General features: G+C 34.4%; 1 protein-coding gene across 5 annotated transcripts in view; it reads right to left on the reverse strand.

The window, feature by feature from the left end:
* Nucleotides 1-22,494, reverse strand: part of LOC110374607 (SCY1-like protein 2) — a 118,711-nt gene that overhangs the window by 90,332 nt on the left and 5,885 nt on the right. For all 5 annotated transcript variants that reach the window (XM_049838163.2, XM_049838172.2, XM_049838165.2 and 2 more), the window contains exon 2: nucleotides 870-1,102. In XM_049838163.2, the coding sequence (XP_049694120.1) occupies nucleotides 870-1,037 (168 nt within the window). In that variant the 5' untranslated portion in view covers nucleotides 1,038-1,102. The remainder of the gene's footprint in view (nucleotides 1-869; nucleotides 1,103-22,494) is intronic.

Below are 22,494 nucleotides of genomic sequence, written 5' to 3' on the forward strand. Positions count from 1 at the left end.
CCGACATTATTGTTTTCAATAAACTTCTAAGTGCGTTTCCACGAAGGACGAGGGTCAGGGTTAGATACCTACATCTTTCAACAAAATTGTTTCATAAAATGTCTGTACGAAACATGCTTATTTTCAATTCCAAGAATGCAATAAGCAGCCCTTGATGTTTCCTCCAACGTCAATGCTGCATCTTACAAAAATTCCAAAATATTATGTATTATGGAATATCGAAAAATTGACGATGCATAAACCTTGTGGGTGGTAAAGTTTTGAAATTCATAGTATGAACCTTTTGAACCTTTTGAAATTCATAGTACATACATTATGTTGAATGCCAGTCGTCAGCAACCGATTCATTCCTTTGAAAAATATATGTTAATGGGCATGTGTGATGTCTAGAGTTGTATTCATTGCCTAGAAAACATGTACAATTACGAGGCTTAGCAGATGTATATTAATTTATGTAATTACTATCTTATATTTGCAGGAATCCCGATCAGATATTTCTGACTTGTGGTGTTTTTCACAACTATTTACCTATCTTGAATAATTTTCTTAAGAAATGTGAAACTTATTTCACCATTCCAACCTCGTTAGAAATTATACATTTACCAAGAATAGTACAATGACGAATTTCATAGATTTCTAGTAAAAAGAATATCAAATCAGACACAATTTGCGTAATCGTCAAATCATTATTTCTTTTGACTTTCATTAGGTATCAAGTATGGGATTTTTTGTGAATACTAACATCCTTAATGGAAGATAAATTTCTAAAATGTTGATCAAGACTAGATGAATGCTTGAGTATTATTCAAGTAACAAGGACCTTACAATGTTGAAATATTGTTTTTACTTTAAAGTTGAAATACACTTACCTTGCCATCGCTCTTCCTATAAGCATCGTGTACTCTCCAGATGAGGCCAGGTCCAGCCGTGCTGCTCTCCTTGCCCACCTCGAAGAATTGAAGGATGGGGTTGTTCTCCAGCGGCGGCGGGGGCGGCTGGTTAGCCCCCACTTTCAGTTTGGTGATGATCCCAGACATACCGGCGCTGAGTCGCTTGCCGAGAGATGCTGGCTCGAATCTACCCGGGTCGGAAGCTGATTCCCCTATAAAAAAAAACATTGGTTTTATTGAAAGCATAAACTGAGAATAATATTTTTCTACTTTCTACAAATTAAAACTTTATACCGAAACAAAAATACTTGGAAACCAGGTACCTAAAGAAGTAGTTTTTGTGTCTCTAAAAAGTTTTTACATTGAATTATTCTTTACCCTGTTGAACATTGGCTCTATTCATAAGTAGGCCACTAAGCTCCTTTTAAATATTCCCGAGGTTTGTTACATTTTATTATAAAAATGTTTATGAATAGGTACAGTACTTAGTTAAGTTTCCACATGCTTTTCAATGTGAAGTTTTTGCTCATTGCCTTGAAGGCATTGAGTTTATAAACTCAAGTTCTCACTCAGTAGACCGATTTAGATTTTGTATCATAAGCGACGCTACTTCTAAAAGCTCGTCAAACACGTATGTAGTAAAATGATGACCGATGTAACTCGCGTAGAGATAGAATTTTGAACTATTAAACCCCATAAATTCAAGGGGTTGAGATCCGGACTTCTTGACGGGAGTTTAAATGAATGTAAATTCTCTTGTTCCTCTATCCACTCCTGGACCCTTCTTGCGATGTGGGTGGAACTTCCGTCCTGTACAAATTCAATTTGATGGCTATCGGTATACACAATCTTACTGGTAGTAACAGAGCTTTTTAAATAAGTATGTAACATGAGACCTGAAATTTGTCCAGATATCACGAATAATTGTATAGGACAGTAGCAGCTCAAAAAATCCACTTCATCTGTTAGGCCGAATATTTTCTTAACTCTATTTAGTTTCTATGGTAAAGGGATATTTGTCTGTGTCTGACACAAAAACCTTTTTATCCATAAATGTCACATTATCAAAATTGTAATGTATAAATCTGTTGGTGAAATTCAATCGTAACATTTTATGTCCGGTATTTGATATAAGCTTTCGAGCAGGTCGGTGATAATGAAGCCTTCTTCTCACTGTTATTTACGACTCAGATAATTCGGAGACAAACTACGTATGTATAAATCTTTGGTTAAAAAAGAATGTGAAACTCTTTTTAGGAGTTCTTCGTCTGGCTCGCTACTTGCTACTCTTTCGAGATCTACCCTGTGACACGTGCTTATTAAATGCTCTCTTTTCTTGCCAACTTTTTGTTCACAAATCAAATCAACTGTCCTTATTTGCAAAAACAATAACCGTCTTACCACAAAAACTTTTTAACGTCAGTTTATGCCTTGTCTAAAAAAATGTCAAATTATGACGTTGACATATGGTTCATTTTGCAGCCAAAATTTTATTAGACAAGTGTAAAACAGGGTTTAAAGTTTTTGTAGTAAGGCCCTAACCGTCTTTCCACAAAAACTTTTAAACGTCAGTTTATGCCTTGTCTAAAAAAATGTCAAATTATGACGTTGACATATGGTTCATTTTGCAGCCAAAATTTTATTAGACAAGTGTAAAACAGGGTTTAAAGTTTTTGTAGTAAGGCCCTAAACATCCAAAATTGACTCATGTGCAGAACAACAAAAAAAGTTAATTAATTTATCATTCATACATAGTACTAACATGGCTACTACGCGCAGTTATTAAACAACAGTTTACTACATTAAAAAAAACAGTTCAATATCGTTCATTTCGAACAAAAAATAAGCAATAAAAATCTATATGAACGTTTAAAACCTAGCAAATAAATATCAATTATAAACTCATTATGAACTTCCTAAGTTTATCGTCGAAGCCGGTGAATATCAGCGAATAAACTTATCGTGAAGAACATGGACTATTAAAAAACTGAAAGCAACCCTCTTTATCTTAAAGGCCACGAGAAAGAGTGGAGGGACTTTGTTAAGAAGAGGAAAAATAAATTAACCTTTTTTGCTATAATTCAACCGATACAGAAATGGAGAACATTTTCAGTTTCTTGCCATATTTTTCGTTTATTTCCGATAGTTTGTAAAATTCTTCTTCGTTAAGGTAAACACTCTTGGCATATATTAAAATTGGAAATTTTGTCGTCAGCACCTATGATTATATAACTTGCAATTTTATTTCTTAAGCACCCGTTGTGAACGCTAAACTAACTCTGTCGACTGTCACGCTTCCACGCCAAATGTAGTTATTCGACTTAAATGAAATTTGGCGCCCATATTGTCTAGACCCTGAGAAATGACAGAGGTTACTTTCTACACCATTGTGGGAACTGGTTTCCCGGGACGTGGATCTATTGCTTATTGATCAATTCAATTGAAATATACTAAGACCAGTACTGATTGAAATCCAAAGTTTTAACTATTACCAAATCTTTTAATCTATATCTGCAGAAACTAGGTTAACACAAAAACTGCAGCAACCAGTATATATAGCAGTTACTAAAGTGTAAGTGCAGCAGTTATACCTATAGCCAATCGACTACACCAGTCTAGCCAGTGTATAATTTAATTAGAATCTTGATAACGAGCAAACGAACCGTTAACAAAGTTGACACGTTCCTCCTCTCAAAAGAAAATAAAGTTTAGCTACTTCCCTTATGTGCTACTCGACTTCAGTTCATAGGAAAATCATCCAATATATTATATCGATATTTCCAGGAAATAACACAAAAATATGACGATATTGCATAAGTAACAAGCGCACGGGTCGACCGGTCAAAGGTTAAGCTGCGGTTAGCGCTGTTTTGTATGGTTGACCATCTGTGTTTAAAAGGTACCTGCATGCCTCGGAATACGCGTCCGAACAACGAAATCTGTAGGTCTCGGAGGACATTACACAGGTGTAAACGCCAAGTCGCTATACACATTCAAATATACAAAACAGCGTATGCACCACAGTACCGTAGAGGCTGCCTTTTATCGGAAAGAAGTTCAGAAAACAAGGGAAACCGCGGGCAAGGCTAGTTATAATACTTTATTTGTATTACAGTTTTTGCCATCGTTGTTGCCTTAACAAAGTATCTTCGAAGCCTCGGGCGCAACATGTTACCACAATATAATTAATTTTAGGCTTGATATAGGAACGTTCCATTACTAGTTACAATGATAGTCGGTTAGTAAGCTGGTTATTTTTTATTACCTGTGGATCTTCAGGCTTTAGCTACATGTGTTACACGTGTTCCTTATTATATTTTATATGGAAATAATGTACCAATTAGTAAAACAAACATATCAAAATAGTATTGTTCTTTTGCTGTTTCCTTGAGAAGAAGTTTTTAGTTTTAAATAAAAATATCGATCCCCAAAAGGACTTTCGTTGGCATAATTTGAACTTAGGGTAGGCGAACTTCGGGTTTGCTCTATACATAATTCTACATTTTACACAATACATAAATTCTAACTCGGCGTCACAATTACACTAATTAAGTTCAAACAGAATTTGGGTCACGTCGCCTATCCCAAAGGAGATCAGCCAATTGCGTACGAGATATTATATTCCAAGTGATTGCGGATTGTGAAGTCATTCTACATACATTGTTTCCATAATTACTTGTAAACTCTCTCATTTACAAACGCATAGCCTAAATCACTGAGATACTTCTTCTACCAACCAGTTGTTGCATAATATTTTGCAAGCATTGACTAAATTAAAGGTGCCCAAAGCTTCCCTTTGCTGTCCACTGAAGCAACATTTTTTCTCTCGTTCTTTACATCTGGCTATGTGAGCTTTTCATACTGGTATAAGCCTGGTGCAAAACATGTTGCTCTTAATTTAATTAATGCTTATAATGAAGCGCAGCAGGTGTGAAGGTCATCTGTGTAGTTAAGGAAAGTATAATAGCTTTTGCAACTCCCGAGAGAACATTTCAAGGTTAGACGCAGACTTTACGTTTACTTGCAACGTGTTCTAAAGAGTTTTAATGATTATGACTTTGAAGCATTTACACTTAAATATTTTGCTGCATTTACTGGAAATTTTCTGATGTAATCGCATTATTCAGGAGTGAGGAATACGTAAAACTTCATAATTATATAGCATATATAATATTTATGAACCTTCATAAAGTAATATCGGCGGTCTGTTTATTGGCAGTCACTTTAAACTAACCGTCTTGTAGGTAATAATTTCTAAGTAAACAAAATAAAATTAAATATTAAAGAGGCACAAAGTTTTATTATTGTTTAACAAAGCATTTCAACTAAACTGTGCAAGGCATTTAAGGTGTCACTTTGCTATTCTCTTTAACCATGTCTTTGTCACATTATGTATGTGACTCAGAAATAGTCTGTTTCTACAATAACTGGCTATTTACATTACTTTTGTGCCGTCCTTAGTTGAGGTTGGTATATTATGTATCGACCAGAGATGCCTTCTCTTTTATTCAAATATTTTACCAGATTATCAAAACCTTTACGCGCACATGGTTTTAGTAGATAGGAATCAAAAGTTTTTGCTTCACGTATTAAAATCTAAATTTACGAATAATTGATGATGAACATATTCACGCTCAATTTCGCCTTTAACTTATTTTGTTTGTCACCGGAGCCTAAACAATACCTAAGTATAGATAAGAAGTTTGTATTATTCGATCTTCTATTACTTTATTGTAATAAATATATGAATTGTTTTACTTATAATCTACGAAGAGGAAAATCTTAATAAAGTGACGAGATTTATAAAGTTCTAGAAATAAATTAAAGTGTCAATTGCGTACGAATGTATTAATTTATTTACAACAGTTTTATATTACGAAACTTACAAAACATATCTTCCGCAAAACTATTATTTTTCATCAATTATATATGATGAAAAGAATATCGACAGGTGTCTCTGATCTCGTACATAATGATGTATCGTGTCTATTATTACAAGAAACCTTCACGGCTCATTATTTATTATTACAGCTGGATATAATAAACACTCTTTTACTAAGAGGTACTAAACGATTACTCTGTAAGGCTACCGCCGAAGGCCCTGCCTCGGGCTTCACTTGGAACTCATCTGTAGCACGTTCCATATCTTTACTATTTCAGGGTTACATTTTCTTTCTTTAGCTTGAGTTAACTATCGGTTAATCAGACCTTCACCATTTATCTCTCTTTCATCTCTTTAAAAATATCTAAAAACGAATGTGAATCCGGGAAGTCATTTTAATAATTTTGGGACGTTATTTTCGTTGCGTTTATTGCATATTTGTACATCAATTGAAACTTTAATTTAGTATTTGGTAAATAAAAATAGGAGAAGTTTTAATATAATGTAAAACCTGCTTTCAGCTGTAGTAATTAATGTTGTATTATACGATCATGTAATAAATCAGATAATCATCGTACTAACACATGTCATCAGTTTACCGGGTTTAATTAATTCAATTGAGCTATATCACCTGTTGGACATGCCCGCCTCTATGAAATGCGTCTAATTACGTGACCGGACCGAGAAAAATCCAATATACTCCTATATTTTTTCTTCCCTCTTTTGTATTGACTCGTATCGCATACAAAGATGCTCAGGCTGCTCTTCTAGTATCCACGTAATATAATTTATTTCATAAATGTTCCTTATAAAAGATTTTCCATCTTATGCTTGAACTACGACGGAGCAGTGTTTGTTTATTTTTTAAATAAACGCAAAGAAAGCGGTGAATAGATAGGTTCCTCGTTATAAGGAATTTACGTGTTGATATAAGAATTTAATATACATCGGAGCGTTGAGAAATTCATTGAAACGAGTAAATGTTAGAAAATTGAATATCTGATTGAGACGTATCTACTTTTTTCTGACGTATCAACTTTGCTGAAAGAAAAATAGTATGGAAATGAGAGGCGGTAAAAACAAACATTTGTAATGGTTTTGAATTACGCTGCTTACAAGAATTCTCGACAGAAAGTAACGTGTTTTATCTCTGGTCTATAATCTAAATATTATAACATCCTTGAGTTATTTTATTAAATGCATGAAATCTTAAAGAGACGCAATATAAACGCACTTCATGTTACAGTTTAGTCTGCTTTATCTATTTGATTTTATTTTTAAAATATTCTTTTTTGGCAGCAAAAGTTGCAAAATGTTCTCGTTTATGTAGTTAAACGAGTAGAAGAGCGGTCTGATACTTTATTATGTTTTAGTAGTTCGCGTGGAGTGCATAATAAGATTATCATATACAAAACCTGTTAACTGCTCTGAAATATGGTTATCGTAAAATGAATTCACGCAAAATTCAGACCTGCATTTTTGTGTTTGCAAGTGTTGATGGATTTTGCACCAATTAACGACGGAAACAAAATAAACTATTGTAGTTGGGAGACTTTTTTGTTTTTTATCTAGAAAGCCCATGTGTTCTTTTGATTTGTTTTATTTTTCACTCCAATTTGTCTCACACTCATCATAGTGCCTTAGCAAAATATTGTAAGATAACTCTTGGGACACTTTTCTTTATCCCTCTTCTTTATCTCTCTGGGATAAAGAAAAGTGGAAGGCTTTGGGGGAGGCCTTTGCCCAGCAGTGGGACAGCACAGGCTAATTAAAAAAAAAAAACTCTTGGGACAATAAGACTAATAAGACTAAGACATATGTCTCAACGATCCAATTGACATAATTTAGGTATTGGGCCATTTTGATATATATGTGTTACAAGGAATAAAGAATCTGTATACCTATAATCGTTCGTGTCGGCCAAATAAAAACCGCACAATATCCTAATTAAATATGAACAAGCCATATAGTAATGCAGTAGCATAACTTAATTACATAATTAAAACATGGAAATGTTGAATATGCGATGATGTCACAAAATTCTAGGAACGTACATTTAATTAACTTTAAAAGGTTAAGTTAAAATACTGGGTGTGACTGTTAACCATAGTTTATTTGTTATTACAGAAGTAGCAATTTGTGTTATGAGTCACACTTTCATGTAATTTGATGGCGCTCACAGACAGACTTATAGTAGAGATAGAGACCCACTGAGCAATCTCTTCAGATTAGCGCTGCTAGCTTTGATTTGATGTTGCCATTTTTATTTAGAGTTTAACCAAGAAAAACTGGAATTTAAAGTTAAGAGACAACTTTCCAATCAGCAACAATTTCTATAACATTACATCCACAGATCTTTTACTGCTAGTGGCGCAACATAAGAGACGTATCAAGAATATGTTATTAAATATGAAAATTAATAATAACGCTCCCTCTAAAACAAAAACCCTCGTCTGTCAATACTGGCAGTTAATTTTTACTTTCTAGCGTTACACAGATCGTTTGGTAGCTCTATAAGTGATGACTGCAGCGACAGTAGCCTCGAAGATAAGATCCCAGACACAACACCGTGGCTGTATTACCACGCGTTAACCCATCAAGTTTACATTGTGAGAAAGGGACGCTGCTCTTCAGTAGATTTCATCTCTCCGTCTTACTTAATGGCAACAGAGAAAGTTGAACGTCTAATATTGTAATATGTGTCATATGCTTGTAAATAAACCGGTACTTCGTGCAAATGAAACAAGTTAATGCTTTGCAGTAGAAGTGCGTAGTAGTCATACAAGTATCTACTATGAACAACTACTGTACAACTAAAAAACAATTACAACTGAATAAAATAAATAGTCGTATCATATTTGATTTTGCAATAAATGTATCATTCATAAATACTTTATGAGATACTCTTCAAGGCTCTCTTTATTGCGGCATTATTAAACGTAAATACTTTTATGAATGCTTGAAGTAGGCTTAAGTAGGTACATAAATAAATGTTACTATTTTTCCATTACAGTAATAGGGATTTGAAAGTAAATTTATTTTTTTAATCTTCATAAATAAATCAGGAACACAATCAGATAACCCGAAGAATGTTATGGCTCGTTTAAATTTTGTTAGGGGAGGGTTGGGGCGGGCTGTAGCCAAATCTCCGGGGCTCGAACGAGACCATTGTCGCAAAATCAATAAACACACTTGCTTGTAAATTCTTGAGTGCTCTTGCTATTTATTAAGGTAACAACCTTATTTTATCCTTATATAACATCTTGTTGCTTTCAACGTATGATTATAATAACCTCAGATTATGTTTGTTGTTTTTTCTGACGTTTTCTATATAATCATTTCATGCGTCTGGATATGGTATAAATTTCGAAAAAAAAAATTGTAATCCTTTCAGTTATCCATTACAGTTTGCGTGATCTTTTTAATATACCATACGAGTGTGTAGTAGGCAATTACCTAAACTTAAAAAAAAATTGATATTAAGGTTTTTTACTGTTTAATTTAATATACAAAAAAAGAACAAAGTGAACGATGAAAAGAACCACATTTTTAGGCAACCTGTTGATGTAATATTTGTACACAGGAACAGAACAAACGAGTTTATTTAAAATTGGAGCATTTTGTTTTGATATCATTGTTACAACAATATTCAGTTATTTGCTTTTGCATATTTAATGTATGCACGGTTAAGGTTCACTATACATATATGTATATGTTTACAGTTTACTGGTTATATTTGTTTCCGTTTACTATACCGCAATTAATAAATAATCAGTGCAAACATTAAAATTGTTTTGCGATCAGATATATAAGTAAATTGCGCATCGAAACATTATTTTTATTTATATAGATTACTAGGTTAGTAACACATTGACACTCGGCGATAGCCCATGACGTGACAACGTTGTGTCACTTTCGTAGGAGCGGTCGAACAAGAGTAGACAAGCTCACGCTTTTATATATAATATTATATAATCATATTTTGCTTTATATAATATTTTGCACACTTAGAAAACAAGATTTTTTATTGGCTTCGGAGAAACTCTTCAGTTTTAAAAAACTTTTCTAAACCAAGTGTTGGTTTTCAAGATACAGTAAGTTCCTAAAGTTACGGTCTTGATGGACTCATTAATTAAGTTATGCGAAGCCAAAGGCTCTACTAAACTAAAAAGTATGCAAAGAAATAATCCGAGGTTGAAAAAATGTAGCCAGAAAAACTACAGCCAAATGGATAATTAACGTTTGTACTCTGTGCTTTAAATAGGACAAACTTATTGTAACCAGATATTTTGCAAAATCATAGGCCACCAATGGGAAGCCGGATAAATTGTTAATTAATATTTTTTTCTTACATTTATAGAGATTATCAGAATATTCTAATTGATGCGTCACTATATTTGGGCAACAATAATTCTTTGTCAAGTTTCAGCAGTTCAAAAAGCCAAGAAACACCACTTATATAATAGGAAGTTTCTTTTCCGTAATTAATGATCTACATATATACCCAGACCGTTATAACAAAGTTGTGTTACGCTAGCTAGACAATCCTCTTTATCTTTCATACATAAGTTAAAAAAAAACCCGGTTAGCCCCACAAAGAACAACAATTTGTAATTTATACAAACAATATTGTTCAGTTCAGGAATTAAAGCCGCGATTCGCTATTTCCTGCCCAGTGAAGTGCATCAAATCAAACCAAACATTTCAGTTCCGTTTATTCATTGTTTAAAACGTATTTAATCGTCAGTAGTCCATTATGAATATGCATGAAATCAATCATAATTATCGCTAGTTTAAACTTTTGTTTATAATTGGACACATTACAGTCGAGAACAACTAATTAGGACAGTCCAATTATATGTTTAAACTTTGTCGTAATATCCAATTACTTGATTTAAAAAGTCTGCGTGTAGTTTACTCGTGTTAATACATTACTGGGAATGTTTTTAACTTTTTGTTTCACCCGAATTCCCGTGCTCAGTTTTTGCTCGTAGTACGGCCGATACAATCCAATAACAGAGGCTGTTTGGTATTTTCTGTGGTTTATATATACAAAAGCTCAATCGTACAAAGCTAGCAGCGTGGATCGCTGTTCAATTAAAACCACATACCGATAGAATTGCACTGAAGCCCTGAAGTGAATCATCTCAAACATTCCAAAAGGGCTACGCCGAAGCACAGTGGGCTACGCCGTAGCATAATGCAAATGCCACTGTACACGTCACTGCGCAGAGCTACGCAAACATATCCATTGTATTAGTTTAAGTACGCTGAACGAGTTGATTAATGTGGTTTCACAAGATAGTGATATCGTATTTCTTCGTCTAATAGATATAACGCGAGATATAAATCAAAAAGTCTATCTATCATACAAAACACTCTACAACGATACAACGATACTGACGAGTATACATGTTAAGATTGGCGAATACATTGCTTAATTGAACTAGACACACTCGTCACAAACAGTTTAAGGTCAAATCATCTATTTTATTTAAGCCTTAGCGAGAACTAATAAATGCTAAGAATATAAATAGGATCGATTCTAGTTTTAAATTCCAAAACAAAAATAATTTAAATTAATTTTGAAGCTCCTCTTTAATCTCATAACTTAATTGTTAGTCTATTTCAGTTCGTACAATTAAAGTATTCATGACTTACATAGATATACATATGGTAGTACGTCATCAGCTTTAGTAATACGCTGCGAGTCATACATTATTCCTATATATATTGCGAAAAGCCTCTTCACACTCGACAATTCAAGTGACGCAATGTCATTGAATTTTGCCGAGTCACATGATCTACATAAACCTCCCGACACTACTTGAGACAAGTCGTTTGTGTACAATGACTTATTTCAAGTTTCCTAATAGAAGGCTTAATTTCCTTTGAGAGATTACATGAGTTTAATGCTTGAGACTTTGATTAAATGGATTGATTGAACACACTTACATTTGCACATTTCAGATTTTTGTCATTTTCAACGGACTTTATTTAGTGATGATTTTATAGGTCAGTTGATAAAACTCTATGACGTATGGAAGCCCTGCAAAAATAACAAAGGTCATTTTGATCAATAGCTGCGCTTACAGAACAAAAAGGATATTTATATAATTATTTATATTCCATTTAAGAGGCAAACACTACAACTGCATTTTCAAATACAAAGCGCGTTTTTATCCAAATACAAAAAGAATGCAAGGAGAATGCCAGTAAAACCAGACAGTATCCGTGCCATTAAATGTCAGGTATTAATTATCAGGACTAAGCGCAGGTCGACGGCAAAGTATAATAGTTGGAAGGATTCTCTTCGCCAATGGAACAGAGGCACGACCTTGGTCCTTTATAACTGAGAGGCATCTTTTAACCTTTTATTTTTATATTAACCTATATAAGATTTAATTAAAAAAGAATGTTTATAAATATTGGTAAGACGTGATGTATGATCTTAATACAGAGTGATGGATGATCATCATACTTGATAATACCGAGACGTCAGAATGAGGGTTATGGGAGCACAACGCTTTTTTCATCGACGTAAAGGTAAAAGGTCCTTTATATGTATATCCTTTATAAATTGTATCCCTACCGTGCGTGAATGTGATTGCCTAAGAAAATTGGTTACTGAGATAGTCCGATCGGCCAACTGTTTAAAATATTCGTTGTAAGACGTAACTACCTATAATAATAAAAATATTATAAATGCGAAAGTTTGTGAGGACTGGGTAGATTTTAATGAAACTTGGTACTAGTATGGCCTATATATCAGGCTACTTTTCCTCTATGTGTGGGAAGTATATCCCTCGGGACATGTTACAGCGACAATTCACAAGCCGTAACAAAATTTCTAAAGTACTCGTTTTCCTAGACAGGATATTTGCGGGCTTCCAACCGATCTCCGGAACTAACAAATAAAAATAAAAAACCTACCAAATAATTGTTTTATTGAATTGGACTCGTTGAAAGCAACCTTGCTTTGAGAAAAAGTAATTCCGTTACCAGGTTTGTTTGAGACCGTTTTATTTTCATTAAATATTAGCCACGGTGGTTTGTGGTAACTCGTAAACAATTTTCTGTAACACTACTAAACTACTATTTTTGACTTACTGACCGCCGAATACCTACTGCGACGCCACTCAATTTCAAAGACTGCTCAAATATCATTCTATTTCAGCACCCACTGACAGGGCCCATTTGATGGTTTCCTACAAAAAAGTGATATACTTAGGTACATAAGCTGATTAGTAATAGAGAGCGCATCAGCGAAGGTCAATTCAGTCCTTTTGAAGTTTGTTTTTGGTTCTTGGTAAATAATCACCAAGAAAATGTATGCATCAAATAATTGAGTAAAAAGCGAATAACACCGCAGGCGTTTCGTTAGACGGCTAACGGCTGACCGACACGAAATTCGAGGAAAAGCGGGAAAGCAAATCAGTATGGACTCACACGAACGGCCAGATACATCGCGGAGAAAGGCACTCTGCCTAATCACCACCGAAATAGAATGTAACCCATATATGCCACAGTGCAACACGATGCTCAGTTTCGTGTTCTGACACCATTCACGCTTTCGACTCACTAAATGACGGTTAGACAACCCGATGAAAGATTTTAGATTCCTCACAGAACAATAAAACATTATAACGTTTCTAAATGAACAATTTGGATTTGACTCGCGCGAAGTCCCCAATCCTCGGGCGCCGGGTATCACACAAACTACGTCCAGCCAAACGTTTATTTATTTATAGTTTACATGCATAATGTCTGGACTGATGTGATTGTCGGCCAGTTGCCTTCCAGTGTAACTAGATGGTGTGGCTAAATATTTATTTAGCATATGAAGCTTGCTTGCGCCATCACTGGCTGGTATTGTTATTAGGTTACGTGGTCAAACTACTGCTACACATAGGAATATCTGGAACATCGTGGTTAAGCAGGAGCACGGGTCGCTTGATCATAAGGATAAGCAATGTTAAGCATCATCGGTCCATGGATGGGCAGTCGTTATGGGTAGACAAAAGCCAGAGTGCTCGACAACCAATTTTACCATGTGGTATTGAGTTGCAGCGGGCAGTAAGTCCAAAAACGACATAATGGATTTTGATGAAACTTGGTATATCTTATTCATCAGAATGGGTGTACTACGCCCAATCGAATAACAAATAATCGAATGCCAATTGGTCGACCACTATAAATCGAAATTCTAAATACTCGAACATTCATAATATCGAATGGTTATTAAATCGAACATTCAATACATCGCGCAGTCAATACATCGAGTGTTCAAAATATCGAATGTTTGTTTGATCGAGCGTTAAATGGATCGCATATTCATCCTATCGAAAATCTATATTTTTTATGAATACAAGAAAAACTCAAAATTTTGTAATCAATTACATTTTAATCTTTAATTCTTATTAGGTACATTTTAAAGTTTAGTGTGAATTGCAACAATCCATGTTGTTTTTATTATTTATTACTTTTTCTTATAATTCATAATTTGTAAGTACCCCTTTTTTAAGACAATGATGATTATATTGCAAGTTAAACACTGATAAATTAAATAATTAAATGTATAATTTTATTGACTTTCTGAACGCAACCATTAGGTAAGTCATATTTATTTCAGGCTAACGTCATTTATTGCAAATTCACAAAAAGCATTGTTCCTACGTAGTACTTGTAGAGAATTTTGTGAAAAATGTCGGTAGGGTCATATTATAAGCCTGAGTTATCTCAAAAAAACAAGCCGCTCATACTTTTGGATGGCTATGTAATGGCAATAAACAAAAATATTAACAACAAGTTTTACTGGCATTGTTCCTACAAAAATAAATACAGTTGTAATAGCACTGCAATAACAAAATTGCACGGCAAAGAGGAGCATCTGTTGGAAAGCTATGCTTCAAAGCATAATCACGCACCAGATCCTGGTAAGGTAGACGAACTACGTTTTAGAAATTGATGCTACCAGCTCGCTTGACAGACCGAGTCAAATTATTCAGCGAAATGAGGCTAAAATTTCTAAATCAAGTGCGTGTGCTCTTCCAAACAAAAAAGCAGCATCGCAAATTATACGTCGAGCAAGAAGAAAAGAAATGCCGAAGGAACCAACTACTTTGGATGATATAAACGTCCCCGATAGATTGCAGAAAGTTGACGGTGAAAGATTTTTAGGGCGTCAGATTAAGTTTGATGAAAACTTTATAATGTTATTTGCGACTAAATCAAATTTAATACTTTTTAATAAATCTCAACTTTGGCTGATGGATGGTACATTTGAAACATGTCCTATACTTTTCAGACAAATATATAGTGTACATGGTTTGGTGGACACGGGTACAGACCGTTATTTCGTGCCATTAGTATATGCGTTTCTTACGAAGAAAACGCTAAATTGTTACCTGCATTTTTTTCAAGCACTGAAGTTGTACGCTTTAGAATATGGAATCGAATTAAATCCACGAGTAATAATGACGGATTTCGAGATGGCAGTCATTAATGGTGTAAAACAAGAATTTCCCGGTGCGCAACACAAGTGTTGTCTATTCCACCTAGGTCAAAATGTATGGCGTCAAATTCAACAAAATGGTTTGCAAAGTAAATATGGTCAGGATGCTGAGTTTGCAGTCAAGTTGAGACAGATAATCGCACTCGCGTATTTACCCCACTAAGAGATACCAGAAGCTTTTGATAAATTGAGAGAAGTACTACCTAATGAGGCGAACGATATTACCAACTGGTTTTCAAAATATTATGTGTGGGGAAATATTAATTCTCACGACACGGGAAATAATAAATTACTTATAGCACGCTTATCTCCTATGTTTCCACCTTCACTGTGGTCTGTGTTTCAAAATAATACCCTGGGTTTTCCTAGAACCCAGAACAACATTGAAGGATGGCACAGAAGATGGAACACGTTACTTGATAAGAACAAACGGGGTCTCTATGCAACAATAGAATTTTTAGTTAAGGAGCAAGCCATTACAAACAGGACGATTGAAAAGGTAAACGCGGGATTGGGAAGACCTACTTCCCAAAAAAGAGGCAAAAGGGACGATAATGCAATTGAAAAAGTAATAAATAATAAGTTTCTGCGTGCAATTGCAATTCACACTAAACTTTAAAATGTCATCATCATCCTCCGAGTTGTTATTGTTCTAATAAGTTTATGTGTTATTTATTGCAACAAGTTTAGTTTTAATTTTAATAAGAAGTGTTTTTTGTTTTGTATAATTTTCTAGTTTAAAATGTAGCTAATAAGAATTAAAGATTAAAATGTAATTTATTACAAAATTTTGAGTTTTTCTTGTATTCATAAAAAATATAGATTTTCGATAGGATGAATATGCGATGCATTTAACGCTCGATCAAACAAACATTCGATATTTTGAACACTCGATGTATTGACTGCGCGATGTATTGAATGTTCGATTTAATAACCATTCGATATTATGAATGTTCGAGTATTTAGAATTTCGATTTATAGTGGTCGAGCAATTGGCATTCGATTATTTGTTATTCGATTGGGCGTAGTACACCCCATCAGAATTACTTATAGGCTACTTTTTATTCGGGGAGTAGTTCCTTCAGGAAGTGGTTGAAACCGCTGATATAAGCTAGTTACAATATAAAATAATCTATCCTTATCTATTTATGATTCTGGAATCATTTTGCGACATGGTTCAATTCTCGTTCAGAACGGAACATACGTACCTAATCATTGGTATCTCTAAACGTTTGTCAATGGCCCCGTGGGTATTACTAGATATTTAAATAAGCTCTGATTATTATTGACTGTTGCGACCCTTTCTAAAACAGTATTCATTTAACGTGTTTGTTTAAACATAACAAAAAGGACAAAACAATTTGATTAACCTTTCGAAAGAGGGTACATGGGTCTATATTATGTATGCACATAGATGGGTAGATTTGATGTTTTATATGTAGACAGTGCGGTTGTTAGATCCCTGAGCGAATTGAATAATTATAATGAGAGTGTTTCTTTGAGATGTCTAAAGAAAATTCAATTTGAAATATTATTTAGGTTATAATGTTATTAAAAAAGAATAAACATTTTTCTATTTTCACTAGCCAATTATTTTCCACGTTGAATAATGCCTCTTCTCATACAAAGCCGCATATAAAAGCTTTGTATGAGTTAAAGTTTTTGCCGATCAATAGTGTAAACTATGATTCAAGATACAATATGATCTGCGATTAAACCAAGCAAATGATTTCAAAATGGTCTACAGAACATCTCACTACTAATCTGAGACAGCTCGACGTATTGGCCTAGATTACCATATTTCAATATTTCTTGTCACATTTTGAAGCAGAACATCTGTGTTTGAGAACGGGAATGCTCGGCACTAATTAACTTGCTGATGTTTTTATGAAGTTTTTCTTCTCGTCGTTCATTTTTCTTTCAATATCACTACTATTTCATGAACTCTAAACGATTTTATTTCAAATACATAAAATATTGTATTTCTTCCCCACACAAGAATGCCACAAAGTAAAATGAACCGTTTAATGGTACTTACTGAATATTACAGTGAAGTACAGCGCGGTCCAGCGCTCTTTGTACAAAATCGCGAACGGTTTTACCTGTTGCCGCGCATTCAGCAGCTCTTACAATGTTTTTCATTCCATTTGAGTGGCCATATTTTTGTGCATCGTTATTTCTAGTCATGCAAGTTTATATAAAATAAACTTTTATAATATTAAGAATACGTATGAGCTTGTGGTAAATAATACCCGCGCGGTTCGATCGAAAGCTAAGCGACGATCGGCGCGGTCGGTCTGTGGATGGGTGACCATCTTGTCATGTGACGGGAAGTTAAAAGCCCGAAATTCTTGCCAAGAGGTACTCAGTTGCCTTTTCAGGTAGTTAGCTGCATCCGGTTAGGCTGGAAGCTGACCCCCACATAGTTGGGCCAGTTCCCTAGTTAGATTATGATTTAGGAAACATGTGAATTTAATTTATTTTAGCTGGTCTTGGCGGAAATGACGTCAAACTGCACCAGCTCGAAAGGTGTGGAATATCCTTTTATCCATTTGCCCTCAACAAGAGAAAACAGGATGCAATCATTATCACCATATTACTTGTGAGTTATGTACGTCTAATGCGATTTATTTTAACCAACTTTAACTTGAGTGGTAAGTTATTTAAACAACTAATGGAGTATAAAATAAAACACCAACAAACCGGACTAACGCGAGTCGGACTCGCAGAGGAATTTGTGCTCAGGCAAAATTGACTTTATTAAACGCATACTAGAAATGTAGGTACCTATATGACTAACAAAAAACTCGAAATAGCTGCCAGAATGGATATATAGGTCACCGTCACCGCTTACAAGTTATTTTCACGATAGTGATATATTTAATGATTACCTTCTGTTTCTGGTGTTGATCTCAACGACATTCGAGGCTTTTATTTGCAAAAGGTGCTTCAACAAGTAGTCGTTTAATCCAGCCTGTTTACTCACACTAATGGTTACTCCATAATGTAGAAAGCAAGAGCGTTTTCCTCGTGATACGAATAGCATTAATGCTTAAGTCGGCATTTAGAATTTTTGTTAGCTCCGTATGAATTTCAAAAGGGAAACTTTTAGAATATCAATGTATTGAGACGCATTCAGTTTGGAATTATTAAAAATTAATGCTTTAAACGATTCTTTTACTAAGCAAGTTTATTAAGGATTCCGGTAACGTAATTTCACAGTATTACCCGCAGAGTGAAGCGGCGATTGAGGCCGTCAGTCATCATAACCGCAGCCCTCCGGCGCAGCAACATCAACGGACCGCACAATGATCCCACTACACCATATGAATACTAATATTACTTTCCGCTTACATAAATAAACACACACATATTTTATCAGAAAATCTAATTTACGTGTTACTTGTAAAGATTTGATTGTATGCTCTTTTTCTATGTCTTTCGAGATCATATACCTCAGGGAAAGGCTAAGATTCAACATTAAAATAATTTAAAAAACCTTTCATCTTCAATGCTATAAAGTACAACTACTATAACTATTTAATAGTGAACGTTATTCATATCTAACACTCATACAACCAAATGTTCATTCGTATGTATTTCCAATTACGTACGAAATTGGTCGGGATGTATTGTTAGTTTCGTAGTATTGCGAGCTTCTGAATACAAGTCTTCGATACAACGACGGTATAATAGCGAAGGGAGTTCCTTCGATGTGTTCACGTGAAATTGTGATAAAATGTTGGTATTATTGAATCTGTCAGCCTCAATTTCCCATATTAGTTCTCAACAAGCCAGTCGATACGTCTATCGTAGTTGCTCATGAACAATGCAAATTCTGTTCTACGTACGAGTTAAGTTCGCTTGAATATTCTTGGACATGCACATAATATGAACAGCGGAGTAAATAATTAGACAGGTACAGCAACTTTCCCAAATAGGCTAGGGTAGATGCATTATTTTCAAAAGTAATTGAAAATAGGATGAAACTCAACCTACTTTGTCCATCAGTGGACGTCTTTAGCCTGTCACGACGACGATGACGACGATGACGACGGCGACGAAACACGAAAAGGACGAAAATAGGCCAAAAGTTATAAGAAAAATAAAAACGTTGTCAAATAAAAAAAACAAAAACTTGTTCTGTCTTTTTTTTTTACACACGTGATGAGGTTAAATAATTTACAAAAGTTCTAGGTATTCCTTATATTACCCTCAATTTTTATATTTTTACTTACAATTTTTACAGTTTTTAAATTTTTTTCCCCTTAAAAACCTACTTCCCGACCTGAAATCGCCCGTAAAATTATTTTTCCTATATTTTTTGCCGTTTTCTGTTATCTCTGCAATGTTTTTCATCCTTCCATAATTTTAAGTTCTTTGCCGTTTTCAAAAGGCATCTGCACTAGTTTAATAACATTCAGTGTATATATTATATTACATATTTTCATGTTAGAAAATTCACTTCAAGAAAATAGTGTTCTCAACTTTAATTACGTGCAAAAAAAACACGTGGTTACTGAATAATTTCTTCTCCATTGGTATTTCAAGTTCAGCAAAGAAATCTCTTTGCTCCAATTAAAATTGTGACATTCAAGTGGATCTAATAAGACTTGATATTGATAGTGAATCTTATTAACTAGTTCTAAAGTATTTTCAAGGTCTCAAGTTAACGCTATCGTGCTGAAGAATTTATTAACTTGGACGCACTAATCTCTAGCGACTTTGGAAAACTTTTCTTGCATGCACTTGAATGCACACTCCTCGTGGCATCTTACTGACTTTAACAATCAGGGTCAAGGGTGGGTGAAATTGAAGGTCAATACTAGGAAATATAATGAAGTAAAAAATAGTTCCACGAATAACTGTTCGGATTATATTCTACCTTCACTGAATAAAGCCTGTCACTTTAAAGGTAATTAAGTGACTGAATAATTTAATAAGCAACGAACGGTAGTGGCGTTGTTTGCTTAACAGAGCAAAGTAAATCTATAGCTATAATACATCTGTAACAGGTTAATGTCTGTATATTGAAGATATTGTAGACAATCTAAGCAAATATAGACGCTATAGCAAAGTAATAGAACTCAAAACTATCGCTTTTAGATTATTTTTTTGTGCATATTTTACAGTACGTACCAAATTACCTAATTTCGTAATTTACAACGATATACCCCCAGCATTGTTTAATTTTATGAAAAACGTGTGCAATCACATTTATATAACTTATTTGAAGAATGACTACCAGACCACCACTTTTGAGAAATACATAATGACAACATAAGTTTAAGCAATGCTTAGATGAGTTCCATGTTTCGAAAGGTACGTACAATTGTTGGGTCTCTCTCATCTTTGGCAGTCGTTACGTGTAGTCAGAAGCCAGACAGTTTAAGAACCTGTTTTGCCTCAAGTATCGCCTATCAAGTTGCCCAAGTAACTCTGCTGGGTTCAAATAGGCAATCGCTCCGTGTAAAACTCTGGTACTCAGTTGCATGCGGTTAGGTTGACACTAATACTTGTTCACAATAATATGGATGCTCATCGTAGAATCATCTTTCTAACTAACATCTAAATAGGATTTTGGCCATCAATAGCTTTGTTTGCTGTGTATATAAATCGATTTTGCCTGTCCAAATTGTTCTTGCATCATAATGGTCCACAATATTAAGACCGAAGGAGCCTGTCGTGTCTTAGATGGAACATAAAGCCGTTGGCCCATTGTCCGTCCTATAGGATTACGAAAGTGAGATAATAGAGACTAGAGTGAATATGTATACATAGTACACAGGACTGGACAGGACAGGACATAGTAATCAAAGTACATTATTATTAATTGATAAAAAATGTTACCTAAAATGTACATATTACAAGGCAAGTATTAACTAAATACCTACTCGTACACATCTATACATTGGTCAATATTCCGAACAGCAAACTTGCATTTAAATCCACACATTAATGGTATTACACATTGCGCTTTAGACGATTAGTGTACGAGTACCTACTCGAGAACCGTACACTTGCGATGCAAATCTATTACCAATAGATGCGCTCTCCGTCTTGCTTTTGAAGATAATAACGTGTTCTATTATGTATTAAGGTTGATGCAGAATATAACTAGAACGAACGTTTGACACGCGTGTAAGCTTTTATACTAGGGTTTTCTTAAACACCTGTCAAACGACTGTATTACTTTTTGTAATAGCACGAATGAATCCATATTTTAAGTTTATTGTTTTTGATACTTTCAACCCTTTTTTGAGATAATATGTCAGTAAGAGACAAGATTTTATGGAGAGTACATTTACTGGATAATTATTGTTGAATAAGAAAGTTTAATCAAGTAATAGTTGTTCGAGATTAGTTGGTAAAAAATGAAGTACATGGTTTTTGTTGCAGACGTTCATCGCTGCCAATAGACAGCGGCAGACTGACCTGAAGCCTGAAATGACCGTCGAACCTGGTAGCGCGATGTTCAGATTGCACATCGAGGTTCGTTTATGAAACACGCTTAAAAAAAATTGTTTCCATAACTTTAACGCAATTTTTGTATTAACCAGAACTGTATGATCTGTATTTATAAAGCACAGTACATATCTGGTTTTACTGAAATTATCTTAAAATACAATTATTTCGTAGAAACGTAGGTATTACAATTTTCGAACGTAGTATAATTTTCCCAGACCACTTTGGAGTATATTGTAAATGAATATAGTGCAAGCAAAACTGTTGCTGGGAGTTGTGTTTAATTAACCATACGTTATTTTATACATACAATTATACATGTACTGTGCGTACTTGCGCAAAGCTTAGATGTAGCTGTGTCTGGATGACGGGATTGTTAATCAGTCAAGTCATTGTGCAACACATACCTAGATAACCCCGGATTAAGAAAAGCAAAACAGAGCTTTTATTTTACTTGTTTTATTAGTAAACGTTGCAGGAAATCTCCTAAAAAATCTAATAATTTTTAGAGATTACCTACGCAAGTATTTCTGCAAAACCAGCTTTGTTTCAAAATTATTTAACGTTATTTTTTTGAGTAGCTTGTGTATATTCTTCAGACATTAGACTATTTCTGACTTAATATAGCGTATTACTACAGTTACTTGTCGTTGATCCAACTTCGGTCATGTTCCGCATTTAATAAAAGTTCAAATAATTTTAATTAATTTTAGAACCTACTTTGTTGCGCTCACAAATACATT

Source organism: Helicoverpa armigera, chromosome 1, assembly GCF_030705265.1.
Source record: "Helicoverpa armigera isolate CAAS_96S chromosome 1, ASM3070526v1, whole genome shotgun sequence".
NCBI lineage: Eukaryota > Metazoa > Arthropoda > Insecta > Lepidoptera > Noctuidae > Helicoverpa > Helicoverpa armigera.